The sequence below is a fragment of the Fusarium redolens genome, assembly GCF_020744475.1.
Source record: "Fusarium redolens strain MPI-CAGE-AT-0023 chromosome Unknown BKA55scaffold_35, whole genome shotgun sequence".
In the NCBI taxonomy this organism is placed as follows: Eukaryota; Fungi; Ascomycota; class Sordariomycetes; order Hypocreales; family Nectriaceae; genus Fusarium; species Fusarium redolens.
In genome coordinates, this window is record NW_025763698.1 from 202,822 (window position 1) to 223,243 (window position 20,422).

General features: G+C 43.8%; 6 protein-coding genes across 6 annotated transcripts; 3 read left to right on the forward strand and 3 right to left on the reverse strand.

Annotated features, from left to right (window-relative positions):
* Window positions 1-221: 221 nt before the first annotated feature.
* BKA55DRAFT_547065 (general substrate transporter) lies at window positions 222-2,052 on the reverse strand (the record flags this gene model as incomplete). Its single annotated transcript, XM_046190986.1, has 3 exons — window positions 222-1,558; window positions 1,612-1,897; window positions 1,948-2,052. 3 exons carry the CDS (start codon window positions 2,050-2,052, stop codon window positions 222-224), a joined length of 1,728 nt encoding a protein of 575 aa, XP_046041198.1.
* Window positions 2,053-2,433: 381 nt separating this feature from the next.
* On the forward strand, window positions 2,434-3,097 carry BKA55DRAFT_547066 (P-loop containing nucleoside triphosphate hydrolase protein; the record flags this gene model as incomplete). The annotated part of the gene is made up of 2 exons (XM_046190987.1): window positions 2,434-2,637; window positions 2,699-3,097. 2 exons carry the CDS (start codon window positions 2,434-2,436, stop codon window positions 3,095-3,097), a joined length of 603 nt encoding a protein of 200 aa, XP_046041199.1.
* Window positions 3,098-3,255: 158 nt separating this feature from the next.
* Window positions 3,256-5,609, reverse strand: BKA55DRAFT_265088 (fungal-specific transcription factor domain-containing protein). The gene is made up of 7 exons (XM_046185441.1): window positions 5,531-5,609; window positions 5,440-5,469; window positions 5,297-5,391; window positions 4,917-5,245; window positions 4,172-4,866; window positions 3,641-4,119; window positions 3,256-3,584 (listed from the first exon to the last, which is right to left on the reverse strand). The coding sequence occupies exons 1-7, from the start codon at window positions 5,567-5,569 to the stop codon at window positions 3,266-3,268; spliced, it is 1,986 nt and encodes a 661-aa protein (XP_046041200.1). The 5' UTR covers window positions 5,570-5,609; the 3' UTR covers window positions 3,256-3,265.
* A 4,219-nt stretch (window positions 5,610-9,828) lies between these two features.
* BKA55DRAFT_530032 (uncharacterized protein) lies at window positions 9,829-11,165 on the forward strand (the record flags this gene model as incomplete). Its single annotated transcript, XM_046189116.1, has 4 exons — window positions 9,829-10,129; window positions 10,349-10,477; window positions 10,543-10,880; window positions 10,959-11,165. The coding sequence occupies 4 exons, from the start codon at window positions 9,829-9,831 to the stop codon at window positions 11,163-11,165; spliced, it is 975 nt and encodes a 324-aa protein (XP_046041201.1).
* Window positions 11,166-11,227: 62 nt separating this feature from the next.
* On the reverse strand, window positions 11,228-12,126 carry BKA55DRAFT_586587 (uncharacterized protein). The gene is made up of 2 exons (XM_046194582.1): window positions 11,909-12,126; window positions 11,228-11,859 (listed from the first exon to the last, which is right to left on the reverse strand). Exons 1-2 carry the CDS (start codon window positions 12,032-12,034, stop codon window positions 11,263-11,265), a joined length of 723 nt encoding a protein of 240 aa, XP_046041202.1. The 5' UTR covers window positions 12,035-12,126; the 3' UTR covers window positions 11,228-11,262.
* Window positions 12,127-16,627: 4,501 nt separating this feature from the next.
* On the forward strand, window positions 16,628-18,477 carry BKA55DRAFT_530069 (uncharacterized protein; the record flags this gene model as incomplete). Its single annotated transcript, XM_046189119.1, has 3 exons — window positions 16,628-17,418; window positions 17,470-18,060; window positions 18,120-18,477. Coding segments are annotated over 3 exons (1,740 nt in total), but the record flags the coding sequence as incomplete, so codon positions are not given.
* Window positions 18,478-20,422: the final 1,945 nt, after the last annotated feature.

The window sequence follows — 20,422 nt, forward strand, 5'->3', positions numbered from 1 at the left end:
AAGTTAATTGATTTTCTTATTTAAAGATGTAAAGAGATGTTTATTATAGTAATAACTCTTAAAGGGCTATAGATATTAAATTTCAGACTTGATTTAATAGAACGTATAATATATAAATATTGCTTAATTTACGTATTATAAGTCTATTAATATCAACCTAGTGCAGACCAACTTATGCCTCAAGAAATCACAACTATTACATAACTCTATTAATTATAGACTTATGCATAATGCTCTGCAGAAGTATGTTCTTCCTTAGCAAGAACGACCTTGTGCTCTGGGAAGGCTTCTGTCAGGCCCATGGAAGATGCAATCTCCATCAACCTTGCCTTCTCCTCATGAGATGCAGTATCGCCAAATACTAGATCCATATCCTCCAAACTCTTTCCACGAGTCTCAGGCACAAAGAAGTAGGTAAAGAAGAAGGCGAGAAGGCAGAATGCGGCAAAGAAGATGTAGGTACCCCAGCCAATAGTGGCCAGCATATCGGGCGTCACAAGTCCGATAATGAAGTTGCACATCCAAGTAGCGCTAGTGGTGATAGCCATGGCCTTGGAGCGATTGCCAAGGTTGAAGATTTCAGAGGGCAGAACCCAACCGATAGGCGCGAATGAAAACGAGAAGTTGACGTCGTAGATGTAGATGAAGACAATGCCAACCCAGCCCGCCGATTTATTATCAGCAAGAGCTGAGCCGTATCCTCCAATGATGCCACCGACAATAACGAGAGAGATGAACGTTCCAGCTGCACCACACATGAGCAAGGGACGACGACCAAGCTTGTCAATTAAGAAGAGGGCGGGCAGTGTTGAAAGCGTGTTGACGATGCCGTATACACCAGTCGCCAAAAGGCCCGAGGTATTTCCAGAGAGTCCCAGCTGTGCAAACATGGCTGGGGCGTAGTAGATGATGGCATTGCAGCCCATGAACTGCTGGAAAAACATGATGCAGCACCCAATGGCGAGGCGCTTGAAGGCAGGCCACGTAGATACGAGAGCAACATGCTGAGCAGCAAAGAGGGAAATTCCCTTCTTCCCGGGAAACCTCTCCTTTGTAATGGACTCGTCAAACAGGACCTCGGCTTTGATGGCTAGATACTCAGCTCGGATGGACTCTGTATCAACATGAACCTGACGAAGTTGAGCCAAGGCGGCAAGAGCTTGGTCCTCCTTGTGGCGCATGAGGTAGAAGCGCGGGGACTCGGGGAAAAAGATCATGCCAATGCCCAAAACAAGCGCAGGGAAGATCTGGAGGGCAAAGGGAACTCGCCAGGCAGCTTCGGACTGTCCCGTACATCCGTTGGGGCCAACATCGTATCGAGGATCGAAAGTGGGTTTGTCGGAAGTGCCACCTGAGTACGGAATGTCGGGTGCGCATCGATGGCCACCGATGTACTGGGTTCCATACTCTAGCCAATAGCTTACGAGGATGCCCAGGGTGATGCTCAGTTGCTGCAAAACAACAAGAGTACCGCGGATGCCGGGGCTTGACACCTCCGACATATACATGGGCACAATCATGGTCAACATGCCAACTGCGAGACCAGCCACAGCACGACCTATATTTAATGTTAGCAGAAGTTGCCGAAGGGAACAAGATGTTGCTGCTCACCTGCGAAAAGCATAGGGATAGAGTTGGCGCCAGCCTGGAAAGCTGAGCCTATGGTAAAGACAACAACAGCCAGGAGGATCGAGCCCTTTCTTCCAAGGTAGTCGGCAATGGGGCCGTTGATAAGAGACCCAAACCACGCGCACAGAAGCAAAGTTGAGACGAACCAACCCTTGAAACCGCTGTCGAGGTAGATTCGTGGAAAGTCGGCCGCGAACGACTCCATGGTCAGTACGCCGGACACAACACCTTGATCGTAACCGAAAAGGAAGCCACCAAGACTGGCAAACTGATTGTAAAGTGTCAGTTCCGACAAAGATACGATAAGAAGCAGCATACCATAGAAAGTCCAAAGATGTAAGGGTTCTCACGCAGCTGGCGCCAGACACCCTTCTTGGATGCCGTGCCGAGCTGCTGCTCATTGGTGGTTTGCTCACCAGCCATATTGAAACTCGATGATTGAAGTGATGTTTAAGTTCGTAATTGAATCTGGGGATTGAGCTGGGGAAAGAAACATTTGTGGAGGTTTTCTGGGGTACTTATATTCGCAAAAGATCAACATGAGGTGGACAAGTTTTGCTCCGTGTGGACTGAACCCCACAGAATACTGGAGATCAATACTACGTAGGGCCCATTGTCGCTGGGTCCGGGCAACTCCAGTCCGATCCAATCACGTCACAAGGAGCTAAATGTCCGGATTACTGTATCCCGTGGGGAACTGGTGCAACCGTCCCATATTCAAGAAGCACCGGTCTCCTCCGAAGAGATCAGGTTAAAGTGTCATAATATTTCCTTAAACACCCTCTTTCACTTAAGTATCTCGCCATGGACGACGAATTGGTCAAGACAACAATAAAGCTGACTGAACGCGTCGAGCGTCTCCTGACCCGGCAGAAGCTGTCAGCTCCAACCCAGCGAATCTTGATTGCGCTAGCTGGCGTACCAGGATCGGGCAAAACCACCATCTCTGATGCTTTGATCAAAAAGCTGAAGAAGAACAGTATCCCCGACGTTGCAGTTCTTCCAATGGTTAGTACACCCTGAACTTCTCAACTAGCACCAACTACATCACTAACGCGCAATTTGTCAGGATGGATTCCATTATACTCGTACCACTCTGTCTTCCTTCGAGGACCCTGACCATGCATTTCGAAGACGAGGCGCACCTTTCACATTCGATGCAGCTGCCTTATTAGATTTCGTCGTACTGCTCAAGAAAACACCTGTGACGGCGGATGACGAGCCGCAAATCATCATTAAAGCACCGGGTTTTGACCATGCGCGAAAAGACCCAATCCCTGATGCCATTGAGATTTCTTCACATGCCAAAGTCGTTATTATCGAAGGCAACTATCTCCTTCTGGACCAAGAACCCTGGAGTCGCATCTCCACGTTGGTAGATGATAAGTCAGTCTCATGGTCATTCGTAAACTTTTATTCCAAGCTAACTTGTACCCGAGGTGGTTTGTCGATGTACCGGTCGACATAGCTAGGGAGCGCCTGGCATCACGACACCTCAGAGCCGGAATCGAGACGACAATAAAGGCAGCGATCAAGCGGGCCGACGAAAACGATATACCGAACGGAGAATACATAAGATCCCATTTGATCGAACCGAACGTGCGCATCATAAACTGATGATTCCAAGAGGTCCATTTTACTGCGAAAAGTTGGCCCAATCTGGCCAGCCAAGGACGCTGGCAAACTCTTCTTCAGATGCTGTCGGCCACGTCGAAAAGTCCATGAGCATAGGATCGAGCTGGACGTTTGCCCAGTCACCCGGTGTCAGCAGAGGGTCTGGCAAAATAACGTCGAGAATGTTGGCGCAGCGAGTCGCGAGCTCATTGTCCACAAACACATCTCGGAAGATGTGACGGACCGTGTTGACGTCCTCCTGCCACTTGGACATGTCTGGTGATGCTGAGTCACTAAGGATAGCAAGGCTGATGACCAGGGAAGCGTGGAATGTGAAATAGCTAGAGGCGTTAACTTTAACCCCAGAGTATGCTCATGCTCATGTAGAATAACTTACATGGAGTACCAAGTCACGAGCCTGGTCCTTTGTCTCTCCCGGGTATACTGATCGATCGTAGCTATCGTCGCACTAGCAGCGCGTACGGCAATGCTCATGCATCTTTCGTCAACCTCATTGACTGGTGTAGTTATGCTAGAATGTCCCTTCCCAATTGCCCGTTTGAGGAATAACTGGCGGAAGATGATGATTTTGAGGTTCCAGAAGCGCCACCAGAGACGTGACCTGTTGAAATAGAACGCAGGCTCAGCTGAAGGGACATCATGATCCAGCCTTAAGTACTCCGGCAATGAGTTAGACCATTTGTCCAGTGTTGCATCCATGGATAAAGCGTCTTCTGGTGAGACACATGAAGATGAGAGCAGGCGGTTTGAGATGTAATTGGACTTGACGTGTAGATCGCTCTGGTACTTCATGCCTGAGTACAGTGTCGGTTTATTAACCTCTTTTGGTGGAAGTTCTGTTCCACTCGTGAGGTCCTTTACGCATATTAGCGGGACACCATCGACCTTTTAACCAGTTATGGCATACCTCATCATCAATATTAAGGACTGGTCGTACGTCCATGGCCTCCTCCCCTGGAAGAAGAATTGGCCTCCCAAAGGTAGTCGAGGCACCACTGTCAAACATGTACAGCCCCCACCAGACGCGGCGGCGCATCTCTCGCTGCAAGAGATTAATGTTCCAATCGGGTAGCTCTCTATGAAGACCCAAGCTGAGGGCCATTCGCGTGGCCAGTCCAAGGAAGTTTGATCCCGTGTTAGGCTTATTGCGCTTCTGACTTAGATTGCTGAACAGAATGAGAGCTTGAACAAAGGTCAAATCCGCGCTTTCGAACAAACATTCGGCCTCTCCGAACGATAGCGCGTGATGGTACAGCTCATCATCGAGTTCCGTGTTATTGTTGTTGAGACACCACGCTCCTAGTGCCATAATGGTATAGAGCAGCATCTGCCACGACCGCCGTTTTGGTCGCTGTATAACCTCGTGAAGCTGGGCTCTAAAGGTGGGTTCGTGCACAAAAGGATAGCTGCGGTGGTAGACCTCAAAGTAGCTATTTACCAATTGCTCGATAACTTGTCTTGACGTGACCGAGTTGGACAACTGGGAAGAAGACTTCATTCCAGCGTAGGGCCTTGAAACTTCAGGGCTATCGCCGATGAAGGCTCTCGAGTGGCCCGTCCATAAAAGTAGCGATCTGAGAAAAAAGACACCAGCAGTCGGCCCTAGAAAGACTTAATATTCTGCGTGTTTATGTCTGGACTCAGTGACTTACCCAAGTATCCTGCCCCTCTCGGCTCAACGGATAATGACGCCATCCCATCGGTCAGCTCATCCACGTCTTCCTGCCAATCGAAGCCATCGACTTCTGCAGGCACGGCATCCGAAATGGCACCTCCGAGCTGATGAGGACTGTCGGGTGATATAGCATTGTCGGGCGAAGTAAGATTTATTGGTGGCGACAGCGATGCATTCGGCTGGGACGCGTCTGCAGGAGCTTCAACTCCCCGCGATGCCAGGGCTTCATTGATGTCAACTTCAGGGAGGAGCTGATTAAACAGGCGCTCTACGTTTGCAAGGCGTCTCTCGACTCTTGTCAGATAGCTGAAGGGAGGGGTCAGCCAGATAATTCCATGGGCTGGATCGAACAATTACTCTCGCGTAAGAGGAGTTCTTGGAGTCCTCTGGCTATAACGACACGGTCTTGCAGACCGCGCGCAAGTCATGCATATTGGTCTTTCCTTGGAGCACTTCATCTATTAGCATTTATGCTTCGAGGGTCTGGGGTAGTGATTTACCCTGAGCTTTTTGCTCCGACAATAGTCACACTTGCGATACCTGGTTAGCTTTAAAATCGGCCTGTGGTTTGGTCTTGAAGAAGACTCTTACTGCGGGGATTTTTCCAAAGTGCGGCTTATTATCTGCCATGCTTTCTTGTTAAATATTGATGTTAAAGATTAAGGTTTCCAGAGGGCGTGGAAAAGTGACAACAAGATGACACCATGGTGGTGGTTTTTTTTTCGGAATAACTTTCTTCCTTTATTTCATTTATATTTCTTATATCCTGTTCTCGGCCAAAGACAGAGACAGTTCAGACAGATAATCCAGTATGTAATTGCAATTCATCCTATGGGAAGTAGTAGGTTATCTTACAGTTTAAACTCTTGCTTCCTTTAAACTCTTCCAATTTAAGAATATAGCTCGATTGTCGATACCATATCTACAGTCATAGCTTGTATAGTATAGTGTAATTAATACCTAAAGCTCTTACCATAAATCACCCTCCTTATTGTCACACTGAATGCCCGAGGGGCCTCCTGCACTTGCAATCGCCCTCTCTACACAGCCCGCTTTAATAGTTATCGGCAAGGTAAAGGTGAACCTATGCCGAGCCGTCCAACCATCTCCTGTCTCGACTTCAATCGCACTCGAATGCCAATCAGTCATTGCTCCGCAACCCCCTTCCTCATTCTTCAGTTTCTTACCATCATCGTCTATCCAACTGTACCCATTTGCGACAATGGTAACTATATAGAAGAGGGGAACGGCCAGTCCGTCCTCGACTAGCTCGCAAGCAGCTTGGGGCTCGGGGGCAGGACCTTGCTCACAGTTTGGTGAATGGCAGGGGTAGTGTGTGCAAACCATGCCATCGGCATCTGTTGTCGTCGTTGCATCGTCTTTGCAGTTGGGCATACAAGCAAGCTGTCATATCTGTCAGAAAGCTTCTTTATGAAAGAGTTAGAATACTCACAATGCCACCCTTCGCCGTAAAGGTAACCCTCTTCTCATCAAAGCCTGAGGATTTGAGTTGAAGCTCAACATAGCTACCATCTGTAGATATTAGCACCGCCTGGACGTATGGGAACACATAAATCTTACTGGAACCATCAGGAACCTTCCATTTGATCTCAAGGTCTTTTCCTCCTTCTCCACTCTCAATGCTATCGTCGTCGTCGTTTCCGACCTTCCAACTCTTGACGGCCTCTTTCACATCATCCACATTAATCATGAAGTCCCAATCCGATCCCTTGTCATCCGCTGCAGGTATCAAGAACTTCAAGGGACCTCCTTGAGTTGGTATTGCCGCATGAGCCGTCGCGGAGTATGTTTCGTAGCCTGCGTCGCAGAACGGCGTTATATCTGGCGTTGTCATAGTAATAGCTGCTGTATTAATCCAAGAAGCGCAACTGGGCTTCTCGACACAGGCTTCTCGGTTACCAGACCCTCCACATTCCGTTTGAGTGGTCGTTGAGACGCAAGAGAAGCCAGATGATGTTGCGAAACCGTCAGGAGCTCGGGTAAGTGTAGGGAAAGACTCGGTAGTGGCTTTGGTTGTTGTAACTCGGGATGTTGGAGACGTGGATCTGCCAAAGTTCTTGTCGAGCCGAGCTTGTGCTGCATCTGCTATGTCATCGAGTTGTGCTTCTGTATACTCATCGATGTCCAATTTCTCCCACGTCAACCGGATAGCTGTTATAGTTGGAGTCTCCGTGCTGACTGTAGTCGTTCTGGAGATGGTTCTTGAAGTATCTTCGGCTTCTACATCACAGCCGTAAATTGTGCCGCAAGTGGAAAAAGTACTCTCAGATGTTGTAGATGTAATAGTCCCATCAACCGAAACTCCGTAAGAAGTAGTGGTGATGCACATCTCAGCTGTCTCAGTCTTGCAGTCGTCAGGCTTGCTGGAGAATGTTGGGTTGCCGGCAGGGTCAATACTAAGAGATGGAAGTCAGTATTGGGTTCCAGCAAACAAGAGCTAGTTGCATGTACATACGTAAATCCAGGCCACGGTATAGAGCCTGTAATATCTACCTTGATAGGTGCTGTGGGGTCGATCTTGATAATCGGAGGGGGTCCACTAGAGATGTCAGTTTCGTTTCACAGCAGCATCACTCATGGTACAGGTGCTTTGTACGTACGGTGGATGAGTCCCAGGAGGAAGGACGAAGCGCCACCCTCCAATAGGGGCGAGGCATAGATTGAAGAACCACATGTCGCAAGGAATCTTGATACCACCATCACTTCTCTCTCGATCAGGTACCGGTGTTGTGATTGGGATAATAACTGGAACGACACCGTCTGTTTCCGTGGACTCTGGAGCCTTTGTGGCATCACTATTGCTATGCTTAGGCAGAGTCGTAATCTGACCATCAGACAAGGTGGATATGAAATTAGCAGTTGACCCAGGAGCAGTCGTGGCTCGTTCCTTGGTGGCTGGAGAAGTAACAGGGGGGCCTCCTGGCCTGGTGGTCTCTCTATGACTTGTCTGCTTAGTATTTGAGACGGGGACTCCTGTAGTTGGCGCATCAGACGGCACAGAACTGGGCTCTTGGCTAAGAGCTACAGTATCTGTCGTGTCTCCAGGTGGGGAAGGTGCATCCAAAGCCTCGGACGTGAGTATCATTGTGGCGGGATTGTCTGTTCCAGTGAGCGCTGTAGTTGAGACCCCGCCACTGGGAATAAGTACAGGCGTAGGAGTGTTAGTAACTGGCAGGGTTCCATCCGAAGTAGGGTTTGTGGAAACATCGCCGTTAGTACTGGCGTTGCCTGTTGCAGTCACAGTCTTTTCGTCGTCTCCGGGGAGGTTAGTCGATGCCCCAGGGACTGTCTCGGAGAGATCTGTTCCTGGTTGGACAGACTTGGCGGAAGAGACGGTAGTCACCAGACCTCCAGGCAAGGTGACGATGGAGGTGGGATGGGACGGAATGGGGACGTTGCGGGTGTCTGACAAAGTGATCTTCCCGTTGGGGACATGGGTGCTTGGATCAGTTGACTCCTCAGGATTGTCAGTCGTCAGTTGCCTGTTTGGGGTGCTGATAACGAGTCGGTACCAGATCTTGCCTCATCAGAGGTTGAGACAGTAGTGGCTCGGTCACTTGGCAATGTCAGGACTGGAGGTCCTGCTGTGACGAACACACAGGATGATATCGAGGACAGCTTTGTCTCTTTTGACAGCCATCGCTCTGGAGTGTTTGTGATGGGAAGGGGTCTGGGGCTTGTGGGCAACTGGGCGGAGATATCTTGATCCATCGTAGGCGAAGACAGTTCAGGCTTATTGAGAGTGATGATAGTGGTTGGGTTGGAAATAGATGGAATCGGAGGTCCACACATCCCATTGGCGCCACATGTCCAGCCTTCTCGACAGCAGCCCTCACGGCAACATGTTTTATCTGGGACACTGTAAGCAAACATCAAGGACAAGGTAGCCAAACTTACTTGGGCCACAAGTATGCTCTAGCCATCCGTCCCCTGCAGGACAGCAGCTTTCGTCTTGCTGCAGAAGACGACAATTGCCGGTACACAAACAAGATCCGTCAGGGCATGTAGACTAGACTGTAAGGCGCCAATGTCTTCATTATGGAATTAATGAGACCCGATTCGCTGTTAGGACAAACATCAAATGCGGTATTAATATTTGTTGATACAGAAATGCTGTGTTATGATGTTGGCTTTAGCAAATGTGGTGTGACGAACTGGCCAATAGCTGCCTCAGGTAAGCGGCAACATCATGAGGCTTAGGGATTATTTCTCGTTTTAAGTGAGTCATGTAATATACTCTCGACATTTGGGTAACAGGCAGAGGCTGAGCTGCAGAAAGGATTGTTTCAAATGGATTATTTTGAGGACCAACAGCCTCAATAACCAACATACAGTAGCACTGCTGGTGCGTTCTATGATTGCATCACCTGTTGGGTCAATTCTAGCCAATGTGGCTCGGCGTTGTTGGCCCCCACAACCCCTGTCATAACTTTATGTGCTCAGTGATACCAGTTAATGCAGGCGCTTAGACGAAGAAGACAATGATCATTCGACACGGCATACACCACCTTCAAATCCTTGTTCACGTTGGTGCTCAGACCTCTGGGACCAACACGCCAGAACAACATGGAGGAATGCCTTCGCTTACATTGTCGCTGTTTGGTATGTAGTCCTACAGGTAAGAGTATGATGCTGGATTCCTACGAATGTCAGCACTTTAGCAGAACTTCAATCTCTCGTGTTCCAGTACCATATTATCAACATTTAGCCCCAGTGTATATATATAAACTTGGACTCGTCGACCTCGTGTATCTGCTCAAATATTCTTCCATCATCTGACCTGCTAAGCTCAAACACTCTTGCTTTGCATTTCAGCGCCTGTCAGCCAGTCTTTCGCCTTTTCATATAACCCTTCTCCATCTCCCGTCATGTCCTGGCTTCAACATCCAGTGTTCTTTGCCTGTAGAGCTTTGTTACTTATACTTCTGGCTCAATCCGCCCTCGGATCAATTGATTCAGTCTTCAACATTAAACAAGGCGGCGTTGGGGTCGGCGGGTGCAGTGCTCACAAGGGCAAACTTAATAAATGGTGGACAAATGCCAGAAAGCTCGTCGACGCTGCCCTTTTGTACACACAAGATGATAGTGTTGATGGAGTTGAATATGTATACACCTTCTTTGCGCTTGATCCCCCTCCCGCGGACGCCGAGTACAGAGCCACAGCTCGCAGTATGTCCTCAATCCTCCCAATCACATATCATCCAAGGTGGTCATTTGCTGAACCGTTCAAATAGCTAGGTTACAGTTGGTCAAGAGGTTTATTGATGGCGATTTAAAACTCCCAAACGGTAAACCCTGGTTATTCTGCTCGAGCAAGTGGTTGGAGTGTAAGTGTTTTGTCTGTTGTCCCTGACACGTCAGTGTTTTAATAACTTGATCTGTAACTAGAAATGGACTGGGATGACGTGGCATATGACAAAGAAACTGGCGAGAAGTTTCCAAATGAGGATGCTAAGAAGGTGCGAACCGTGGTTGATGAACCAAGTCCAGGTCCGGATGAAGCAGACCAGCCAGAAGGTGTGTAGCTAAGTGCCTACGATGTCGCCTTCTTCTCACGATCTGTTGAACTAACTTTGGTTCAGAATTACCATTTTGGTCCTCGGGCCTTAGAGAGTACTTTGTAGACGAGGCCGGTGACTATTGCTCGAAGAAGTTCGAAGGCAGTCCTCAGAACTTTGCGGCTACTCATGAGGGACAGACGTGGGCAACAGTCACCATCTGTGTTCAAAACATGAAGGTGCTATATCCAAATGAATATCTGCGTCTTAGCAAGATCCAGAAGGCGGGTAAAAGTATCGTGGATTATAGAGCCCAGTCTCTGACATTATTCCACGAACTCTTCCACGTCGTCCTAGGAAATGCGAATACTGAGGAACACGACAAAAGCTGTAAGTCTGACAATGAGCAGATAAAGAATCCTGTATAATGCCTCTTATCAGATGACCTTAAGTACATTGCGAAACCAAGAAAGAAGGAGGGCGAGGACACTAGCGACGAGAATCAAGACATTATCAGCACAGAGGAGGCATTGTCGAATCCTGAATCCTATACACAATATGCTCTTTGTTGCGTTTTGGGGCGGAGGAATGAGCATCTTACCTTCGCAAGTACAAGGTCCGAGCTGAAAAAGAAGGAAGGCCCCAAGGAGGAACACAATGGAAGGTCAGAAGCGCCTGGCCATCGAAAGAGGCTGATGGCGGCTTGAGTTTGTTCGACCTGTGTAGTACGAGATAGCAATACTTATCACAACACTTCAATAAAGACTCAGGGTTCTTAAATATAGTATTGCATTATCGCATTAACTACGGGATGTAGCATTTCGTCTCAAAGTTTACATGGCATTCTTCCCAACCCAAAGCGCCCAAATCCCTCAGACCTTGCTCAAAGAGCTCAAGAGTGAGAGGTCTTATGAACTCACCATCCTTCGTGTGCGGGTACCGCTCAGTGGTTTTGAATTTCTCCTCAGCTTCCTGATTCTTCCATTTATGAACCCAGACACATGCAACAGCATCCTGCCCCTCCCACTTTACACTCCCCTCAATCCAACCCAAGCTCGGGGTTGATATGTACGGGTACCTATGTTGGAACTTTTTGCCGTAGGAAACTGTAGTCCCCAGATGACGGACGCTGTCCCATACAGCACTGCGCGTTTCTGACAAGACTGAAGCTGGGAAATAAACTGTCTTCAATTCCGTATGAGACGACAAAGCAATAGTGACGTAGTCTCTGGAGAAGTCGATGATCTCAGTCACTACTGGCATATCTGAATGAGAGCCAAGGCTGGCGAGCAACTCTGCATAGCAACCTGACTGCGAGAACTCCGACCAGGATCTGGTGCGATCCCAATTGACTAGAAGTACACAGTCTTGTGGAGATTCCTTGATCCTTCCATAGCAGGCCTGGCAGAGGTAAGTAAATGTCATGAAAGAGCGATGTGCAGAGACGAGCATGTGTCCACTGTTCCCTAGTTGGATGCAGAGCATGAAATAAGGACTGATCAAGTAAAATGTCTTCTGGAAGCTTGAACCTGAACCATGTAGTGATTGGCTTATCGCGTGATGCATCGTCGGACATTAGCGCATTTGTTGGGTATCACAATGAATGAAGTGTAAGGTGGTAAAAGATACCTCGGATGGGATCGTAAGAGCGAAGAAAACGGGTGTTAATCAGCTGCAGCGAGGATTGAGTTGGTTGCAAGGGGCATCTTATAGGTTTTGAAACGCCCCGCCGGCAGTGCAAGATTATTAACCCGACACAGCCCTGTTTCATCGGGGGTACCAGATTTGGGCGTCACAGCTCCTCATCTGGACGACATGAAATAGAAGTGTGCTTGGAGAAATAGCAAAATTCAGATGGCTTTAAATGCCCCAGTCATGGGAATGTCAGTGTAACGGCTTACCGTAATGGCACCAAGTTTAAGATCGGGCAAAAAGAGTTTTTGTCTTGCTCAATGCGGCGCGCCTCGAACGCAGATGTGTGCAAAAGCGGTTCTTGTAAAGGTAGAGGTACATGAACCAGGAAGCAATATAGTAAAAGTCTTCTAATAATTAAATTAATAACAAACACCTGTATTTAACTATTTGTCTTGCCTCTTTTCTCTGCCAGTCGATTTGTAATATCGCGAATGATATGCTTCTGATACTTTCTACTACCTGTCTTGGGCAACTTAGCATCTACGCCGAGTTGTTGGAAACAAAGAGCCTTTGGCCAGCAAATTTATTCCACACCTCTATCTCAAAGGCACTCGAGAAAGCGGAGAAGATGCCAGATCCGGTTCCCGAGGAGCGAAGTACTCAGTGCCAGTATGCATATAAGCATGAACCCCCAGGATATAGGGAAGATTATTATTGGAAACTAGACAGCTTTAATAAGAAGATTAGACTTTGCCTATACTATACTCTCCTAGACAGAACGGATTCTAAATATAGCAATCCCTTACATATCTGCTAAGACTAACTAATAAGAGTCTCTGCCTTACGAGATATATAGGTCCAAATAGTAGTGGCTAAGACTGTTATCCTACTTAAGAATTATTCGTAGAAATATATTATATTACTGATGCCTACTCCCTGTAGGTTTTATAACCTAACTACCTACTGCCTAAATAATAATATTAGTTTATAACTACTAGAGGACTAAATATACAAGATCTTATTAATATTTATAAATGCCTAATACTTATATAAAACAAAATCGCGAAATATAGTATTATATTAGATAATTTTTATAACTTAGCTAAAGCAATACAGGCTATATGCCTATCTTTTACAGATAAGTAGGGTAAGACACGTTAGTTAGGATGCTTTATGCAAAACCTATTTAAAGCTTTAATATGCAGACCGATGTCACATACTGAATCATTTTTATAACAGCCAGACTCCTGTAGTTCTAATATTAGACTAATTAGAGAATATGCTAGACTTCTGCTCTATTGTTGCGCTGACATAATCTGGGCTGTTGGGCACTGATGCATAATGTCGCAGATGCCGGAGGCCTACCCAAGCTGATCAGGCTTGGCCCACGGCATCAACTAAGATTTAGAAGAAAAAGGAGAAGGGAACAGTATTACATCGTCGAGCTCTAATAACAGAAGTTGGTTGTATTTAGCAATTCTTACTTATAGATTACTTTTATGCTACTGCGTTATTTACATTAAAATTATATCGCTTATTTACTATAGACTAGCATTACTCCTCTAAGTTAGTTAATAAATTAACTTAGCAGGATAGGCTTTCGGCTATACTTATTTAATTAGTCTATTAGCTTAAAATACTACTTTAAGATCTTAATAGGCTCCTAATTAAACTACCCTTAATTTACCTAGATATATTATTTATTAAGTAAGATAAGTTAAATAACTTATAGCTTTTAATACCTCTAACTAATTACCTTTATATTATTAATATTAGAAGTCTAGGTAATACTACTATAGCTTCTATTAAAGATAGTAATATCTCTCTCTGTATTGTTCTTAAGTTAAATACTATTCCTAAAAGAGTTTTTAATATCTATAGCATATCTAAAGTCTTAGTCTATTACCTAAATATATCTCTTAATAGTATATATAACTTCTAGCTTAAAAAGCTTATAAGTAATAGTTATATATAGGATAAGAAGTTTCTTTATAAGCTAGTAAAGTATATTAATAAAAGATTTTTAAGTTTAAGTATTATTAAATATTACTAACTTAAAATAAATAACTTTATTAATAAATACCTATTAAGCTCTTAGAATTATATTACTTATCTATTTATAAAGTATATTAACTTATTTCCTGCCTTATAGGATAATTTTAAGTATAGACTTAATAAACCTAGTATGGCCTTTTGGCTTTATTTTATATATATAAAGTCTTAGGAGTATATATAAGCTTTTAAAAAAGATACTAGAAGATAATATATATAGAATTTAGCCCTAAGTCTTAATAGGTATATAAAATAAGGCAAGCTGCTATTAATATTTAGGATAATAATATATATATAGAATTACTAGCTAGTAATATAGAGCTTAATAATAATACTAATTAGGTTCCCAAATATAAAAAGGACAATTAGGACTCTGAAAGTATGAACTAGCTAAGGCAGAGTTAGCAGCTAACTAATTACATACTATCCCACTTTTCTGTCCCTAATTATTATATAACCTAAAAGACACTAATTAAAGTAACTCTTATAGGTTTGGCTTTACTGGCCTGCTTTAGACGTAATAGGGTTAATTATTGCTAAGGTATTAAGTTAATTTTACATTATTTTATACATATAAAGGAATAAAACCGTTGATCAGTATTCGGGGTTATCGTGGCAGAAAGGCAGCTTAGAATCGCAATCTCCCAAATTCATAGCACCAATTGCGCTTTCCAGTTATACTATGCTTTTATCTTACAGGTCTATTAAAGCAGTTAATTCTCAATTAGGACTGTTAATAGATACTAAGCTATGGTTATTAATTTGCAAAAGCTTTTAAAAAGATAAATAGGTATTTAAGTCTCTTATTTTCTACCTAATGTTCTTCTTTTTTAGCATTTCTACTATATCTATCCTTAGCCTCTATGCAAGCTTGCTTAGAAGCTTATCTAGAGCTATACTAAGGCTCTTATTATTATAATATTTAAGAAGTCGCCAATTTTAATATAAGTTATTATAAGATAAGCGAACAACTGGCTTGTTGCCCTGGAGGGCCTTAGGGTAGTAGTAATATAGTTAATATATAGGCTTATTACTGCTAATATAATTCTAATAATCCTAGTAGCATTTTAGAGATATCTATCTGCTTTTTAAGAGGTATTTATATACTAGAACTTCTATATATAATAAAGGTTTAAAGTTTCTAGAAAGTTAAGAAGCCTGAATAATATTGTTAATTCTGATCTATTTTAGGTTATTAGCTGCTTATAGAAGCTGTAAGTCTAGGCTTTAATCTTCTGTAATTATATACTATATAATAATTAAGCTTATAAGATCGGATCTTGAGATTAGGTTTAAAAGGCATAAACCAGATAGTATTATAGTAATCTTAAGATCTAGGAATAAATTAGGCTATCTTTTAGAAACTATAATAATACCTAGAGTTACTTTACAGTAAGAAAGCTAGTCCCTAAGAAAGTATTAAAGTTAGTATTATACTTTAGATTTTATTATTTTTCTATCTTTAGCCCTTTATAAGAATATTATATTAATCTCTACTTATTCTAGGTTAGTAATTGCCTTAATTAATATTTTGCAGTTACTAATTACTAAGTTAGTAATTTATTTTTATATTAGTTATATAGTTTAATAGAGGGGAATACTTATACTTATATTTTATATTAGAGTTTAAGATATTAAGTTTAAAGTTATATTTATCTACTAAGGATAAAAGGTTCTAAATTAGCTAAGGAATTTAAAGAGTTTAATATGCAGTTTTATACTTATAAAAAAGCTTTTAAGATAAGACTTACTTTTATCTTCCTTTTATTTTTTATAGCTTTCTAGGCACTTTTATATTACTTGACTTAGAAATTACAGATACTCTTATAGCTATAGAATATTAAAGGATAGTATAAACTAAAGCACTTACTTTCCTAATACTGCAATCTGCAAATCCTTTAAGTTCTTACCTATATGATCTAGCAACGCTTGTATAACATTCTATATTATTTTTAGGCCTCTTATATCCTTTAAGTTACGACTAAATATATAATTTAGGCTAGTAAAACCTTAAAGTATTATAAGGGCGCTAATTATATTCCTATTATATTTATTATTACAGACCTAGGCTAGCTTATTACTATAAAACTAGAATACTTTAAGGTCTAGCATTTCTACTTTATATTTCCTAGTTAATTAGCTCTTATACGATAAGTAGGCAGTCTTCTAACTGTTTATAAGGCAGACTTAAGAAGCATAGGTTTATATAAGACTTTAAGCTAATAAGAAGTCAAGCCACTAAACTTATTTAATTACTAAGCTAGTAGTATAGATATAATTACTTCTAGATAAAATATTGAGGCATCTACGACGCATTCAATCGGAGTCCTCCCTGGAGCCACAGCCTACTCTCGAAGCTCATCTAAAAGATTAGATCCAAAAGCAGTCCAAACAACACCAAGCGCAGCCGCCTTTTCCAGCTTCGACTGCTCCGGCAAAATTGGAATGTTGTGAGAAACTGGCCAACCAGAATAATGAACTACACAATCTTTTGCAACAAGGAGAGCAGGTCCAAACCTTGCAGGATACTGTGAGGAAATTGATTGATGGAAACAATTGGCTAATGTCTAAGCTTGGCGAGAGAATGAAAGAGTCCGTCTCTCTGACGTTGAAAGCTGCTTCTTTGAACCATGAATTGGAAACCGTTCTTAACGATAAGATGATCATGTCGCACACTATCGATGAGCTCCAAGGTAAAGTCTCCGAGCTTAACCTGCTACCTGAGACTACACCCAGAGCTATTATCGTCATAAAGATGTTGGAGATCCTTAACAAGGCTTCTCAGCCTTCGAGCGGGAAGGGCCTTTGTGTTTCTTTGATATCTTTGGACAGTCGTCGGGGTACAAATTTAAGACGCACACTTGACACTTTGCTGAGCACCCATGAAGCTCAAATACTATTTTCCACCTTTGATGAGTGGTTCGGTATAGAAGCATTGCAGTCTATAACACTCGTTACTTGCTGTGTGTGCAGAAAAGCCAAGTTCAGACAAACTGCTAGCGTTGACGGGGCCGCACCTGTTAATGAATTCATTAAAACCGGCCCAACGATTTCATGCGACAAAGCAGTCTGCTCAGCATGCTATCTCAACTCAATTTCATACTCCTTAGAGCTGCTCCAGGAGACATGGTGGACGACTCAAGGGTCAACGATCTCCATATTTTGTCCTTGTGGAAGTCACTGTGACAGAATTCCCATGGACAATCGCCAACGGCTGATACAGTTGCTACAAATGATGAACGACGACTGGCTCAAGATTACAAAGATGAAGATGTAAGTTGGAAAAACTTTTGTTGAATCAGTAAGATGACCAGTACTCCACAGCTATGACACGGCTTTACACCTGATGAAGATTCTAAACAATATCAAACCAGAACCGACAACTAGTGCCCGAAAGGTTGCAGCACGCATGCATCGGAAGATGATGGCCAATGGTTTCATGCGGTGGCCGTTTGACATGGGCTATTGGGACCTGCACCACACTAAAACTGGCTCCCCACTACAGGCAAACTCCAAGTTTGTTCAAATCTATAATGTCGAACATGATGGAGAAACGTTATCGATTCCTGTTTTCACTCGGTTTCTGCGCGCTGAAAAGGAACCGACTCATTGCGTAATTTGCACTGAGTCTATCTGTGACGTCTCCTATGGTTCTATCGAGCAGTGGACGAAAGTCTGTGCAGAGTTCGACGGCGACTGGAAATGGAGGGTCTTATTATTCCCTCAGAAATTGGGCACAAAGTGCAACCATGCAATCGACTTCTGCACGCCTTGCTTACGACGACACATCGAAGTCCAACTGGAGCAATTCGGAAGAAGCGCATGCGACAATATCACTTGTCCATCCGCGGGCTGTGAACGCCTGCTTACGTATGAAGAATTGAAAATATATGCACAAGAAGAGACGTTTCTCAAGTAAACTTTCTTTTTTCGTCCCAAATTATGGATAGGAAAGCTGCTGACACGACGAGCAGATACGACGAGTACTTGAAACTCAAAGCCTTGAGCCAAATGCCATCTTTCATGTGGTGTTTATCCGAGAAATGCTCCAGCGGTCAGATACATGACTTACTCTTGAACAGCCATGTCGTTTGCGCTGACTGCGAATTTGAAATGTGTTTTACTCACCAAGTGAAGTGGCACGAGGGATTGTCATGCGAACAATATGACAGTCTGAAGGAAACAGGAGATCCAGAGTTTCAACAGACTCAAGGGTGGATCACGAACAATACTAAGCCGTGCCCTGAATGTAATATTAAAGTGCAAAAAGGCAATGGTTGCTTCCACATGACATGTGAGTCTACACTGTGGCCTCAGACCGCTCAACTATAGTTGTTAACGTCAATTACAGGCAGCCTGTGTCACCATGAATTTTGTTGGGAGTGTCTTGCTAGCTGGAGAAATATCAGGCCAGGATCTGGAGTTTATAACCGCTCGGCTCACAATGATGGATTCTATTTCAAGACCAGCAATCAAGAGCCTACACAGGTAAGCGGAACTAGTATTACCGCAACCGCATGAACCTTTCAGTTCGTACCAAAGGATACTATATGGGTGAACGCTTTCCAATACAAGACAAAATTGATCTAAAGGAACAAACGTTCTCTACCGTTCGAAGTCCGTATGTATCCATGCCAAGAAGTTTAGTAAGTATTGGTTCAGGCACTCCCGAGGTAATGTAAGGTACTCCTTAAAAGCATTCCCGGCAGTATGGTGCGGGCAAAAAGGTAGCTACACTTGGGACCTTGGTAGACTGTAGATGCAATATGTAAGACCTGATTGTTGAAAGCGCTGACGGTAGTGGGCTATGACCTAGCCCTTCATCCCCTCTAGCGGTACTCCCATGAGAAAAAGCAAGAGGCCGTGTTGCATGTCAAAAGAACTACTTTATATAAGTAGATTCCTGATAGTATTAGGAATGATGGTTAATTCCATGGAACCTAGGGATTTACGACAGTAAAATCAGGCCCGAGTAAGCAACTACAGGTTTACGAGACTAAATGATATGGAAATATAGCGTGAAAGGGTGTTGATCGATATTGAAGTCCTGGCATATAATTGAAGAGATTAATATAGTATCAAGCCGCAAGAATAACACCGTAATGCTGTTTCTTCTTATGCCTTATCATATTGACGTGTTTCGTAAATGATTGCCTGCAAATGGGACAAGGAAAACGCTGGCGCAGCTCAGCCTTTAGATGGGTTTGGGCGTGCTTTTTCATGTCAGATTGATACGCCATTCGCTTATCGCAGGAAGGACAGATGACGGGTTTCTCTTGCTCCCTGATATGTGCACTGTTATTCATCAGTATGTTTATCTTCATAGTATGTAAAATGAAGAGGTACTAACTTCCTGTCTCTAGACGTTTGGAAAGACGACAGACATTCTTGACGATTGCAATAGAACAAGCCATTGACAACAAAGGCATCCTTTCCAGGATATAAAAGTCGCCATTCGTCATATTCTTTGCCAATTGCTTCCCCTAGCATAATCTCATCGTGAGCTTCGGTGAGACTGAGGTGCGAAGGTAAACAATTTCCCCAGTATTGATCAGTAAAGGTGTTCTGTGGAATGAATCCAGATGTACTGATCTGCGAAGATGACTCATTCTACAGAATGGTGGAAGTGTTCATCTGCGGATCAAGAAGTGGTCCATGCTGTAGTTGTAGCCTTTCCGATGTTAACTGACGAGGCCCGGTTTCATCCGGAATGCCCAGCTCGGGAACCTCTAAGAGCAAATCGTCGATTTAAATCAGGTCTATGTTCAGAAGATGCGACAGATCATAAGGATATGAGTTGTTTTGGAATATATCAAAAGCTCCAAAGGTGTGTTCCTCTTGCGGTAGAATTAAGGTTGCTAAGAACTCCTCATCGACATCGTTTCCAGATAAACTGTAAGTAACATCGCCTAGAGATACTATAATTCTGGTTATCAGTTAAATTACTGAAGGCCTTGTGTTGCATGGGGTAGTGACAGACTCAGGCTAGGTTGAGACGAGCCCACAACTTGTTCGAAAGTCGTGGACTCGTCTACGTCTTGAATGTCTTGATAATGCCAACTCATTAACCAGGTGATGATCTGGATATCAAGAGTGCCTGAGACGATAGGGTTATGCTCGATTTAAGTTTTCCTTTTATACGTTTGTAAAATTCAAGAATCAAGTCGTTATTTGGCGGGGTTTGTAATTTTGTACCAGAAGAAGTTCACTCTTATTGGTCATCTGCAGGAGGCAGACCAATATCTCACGCAACCCCGCGAAGTGAGGTGGGGGACAC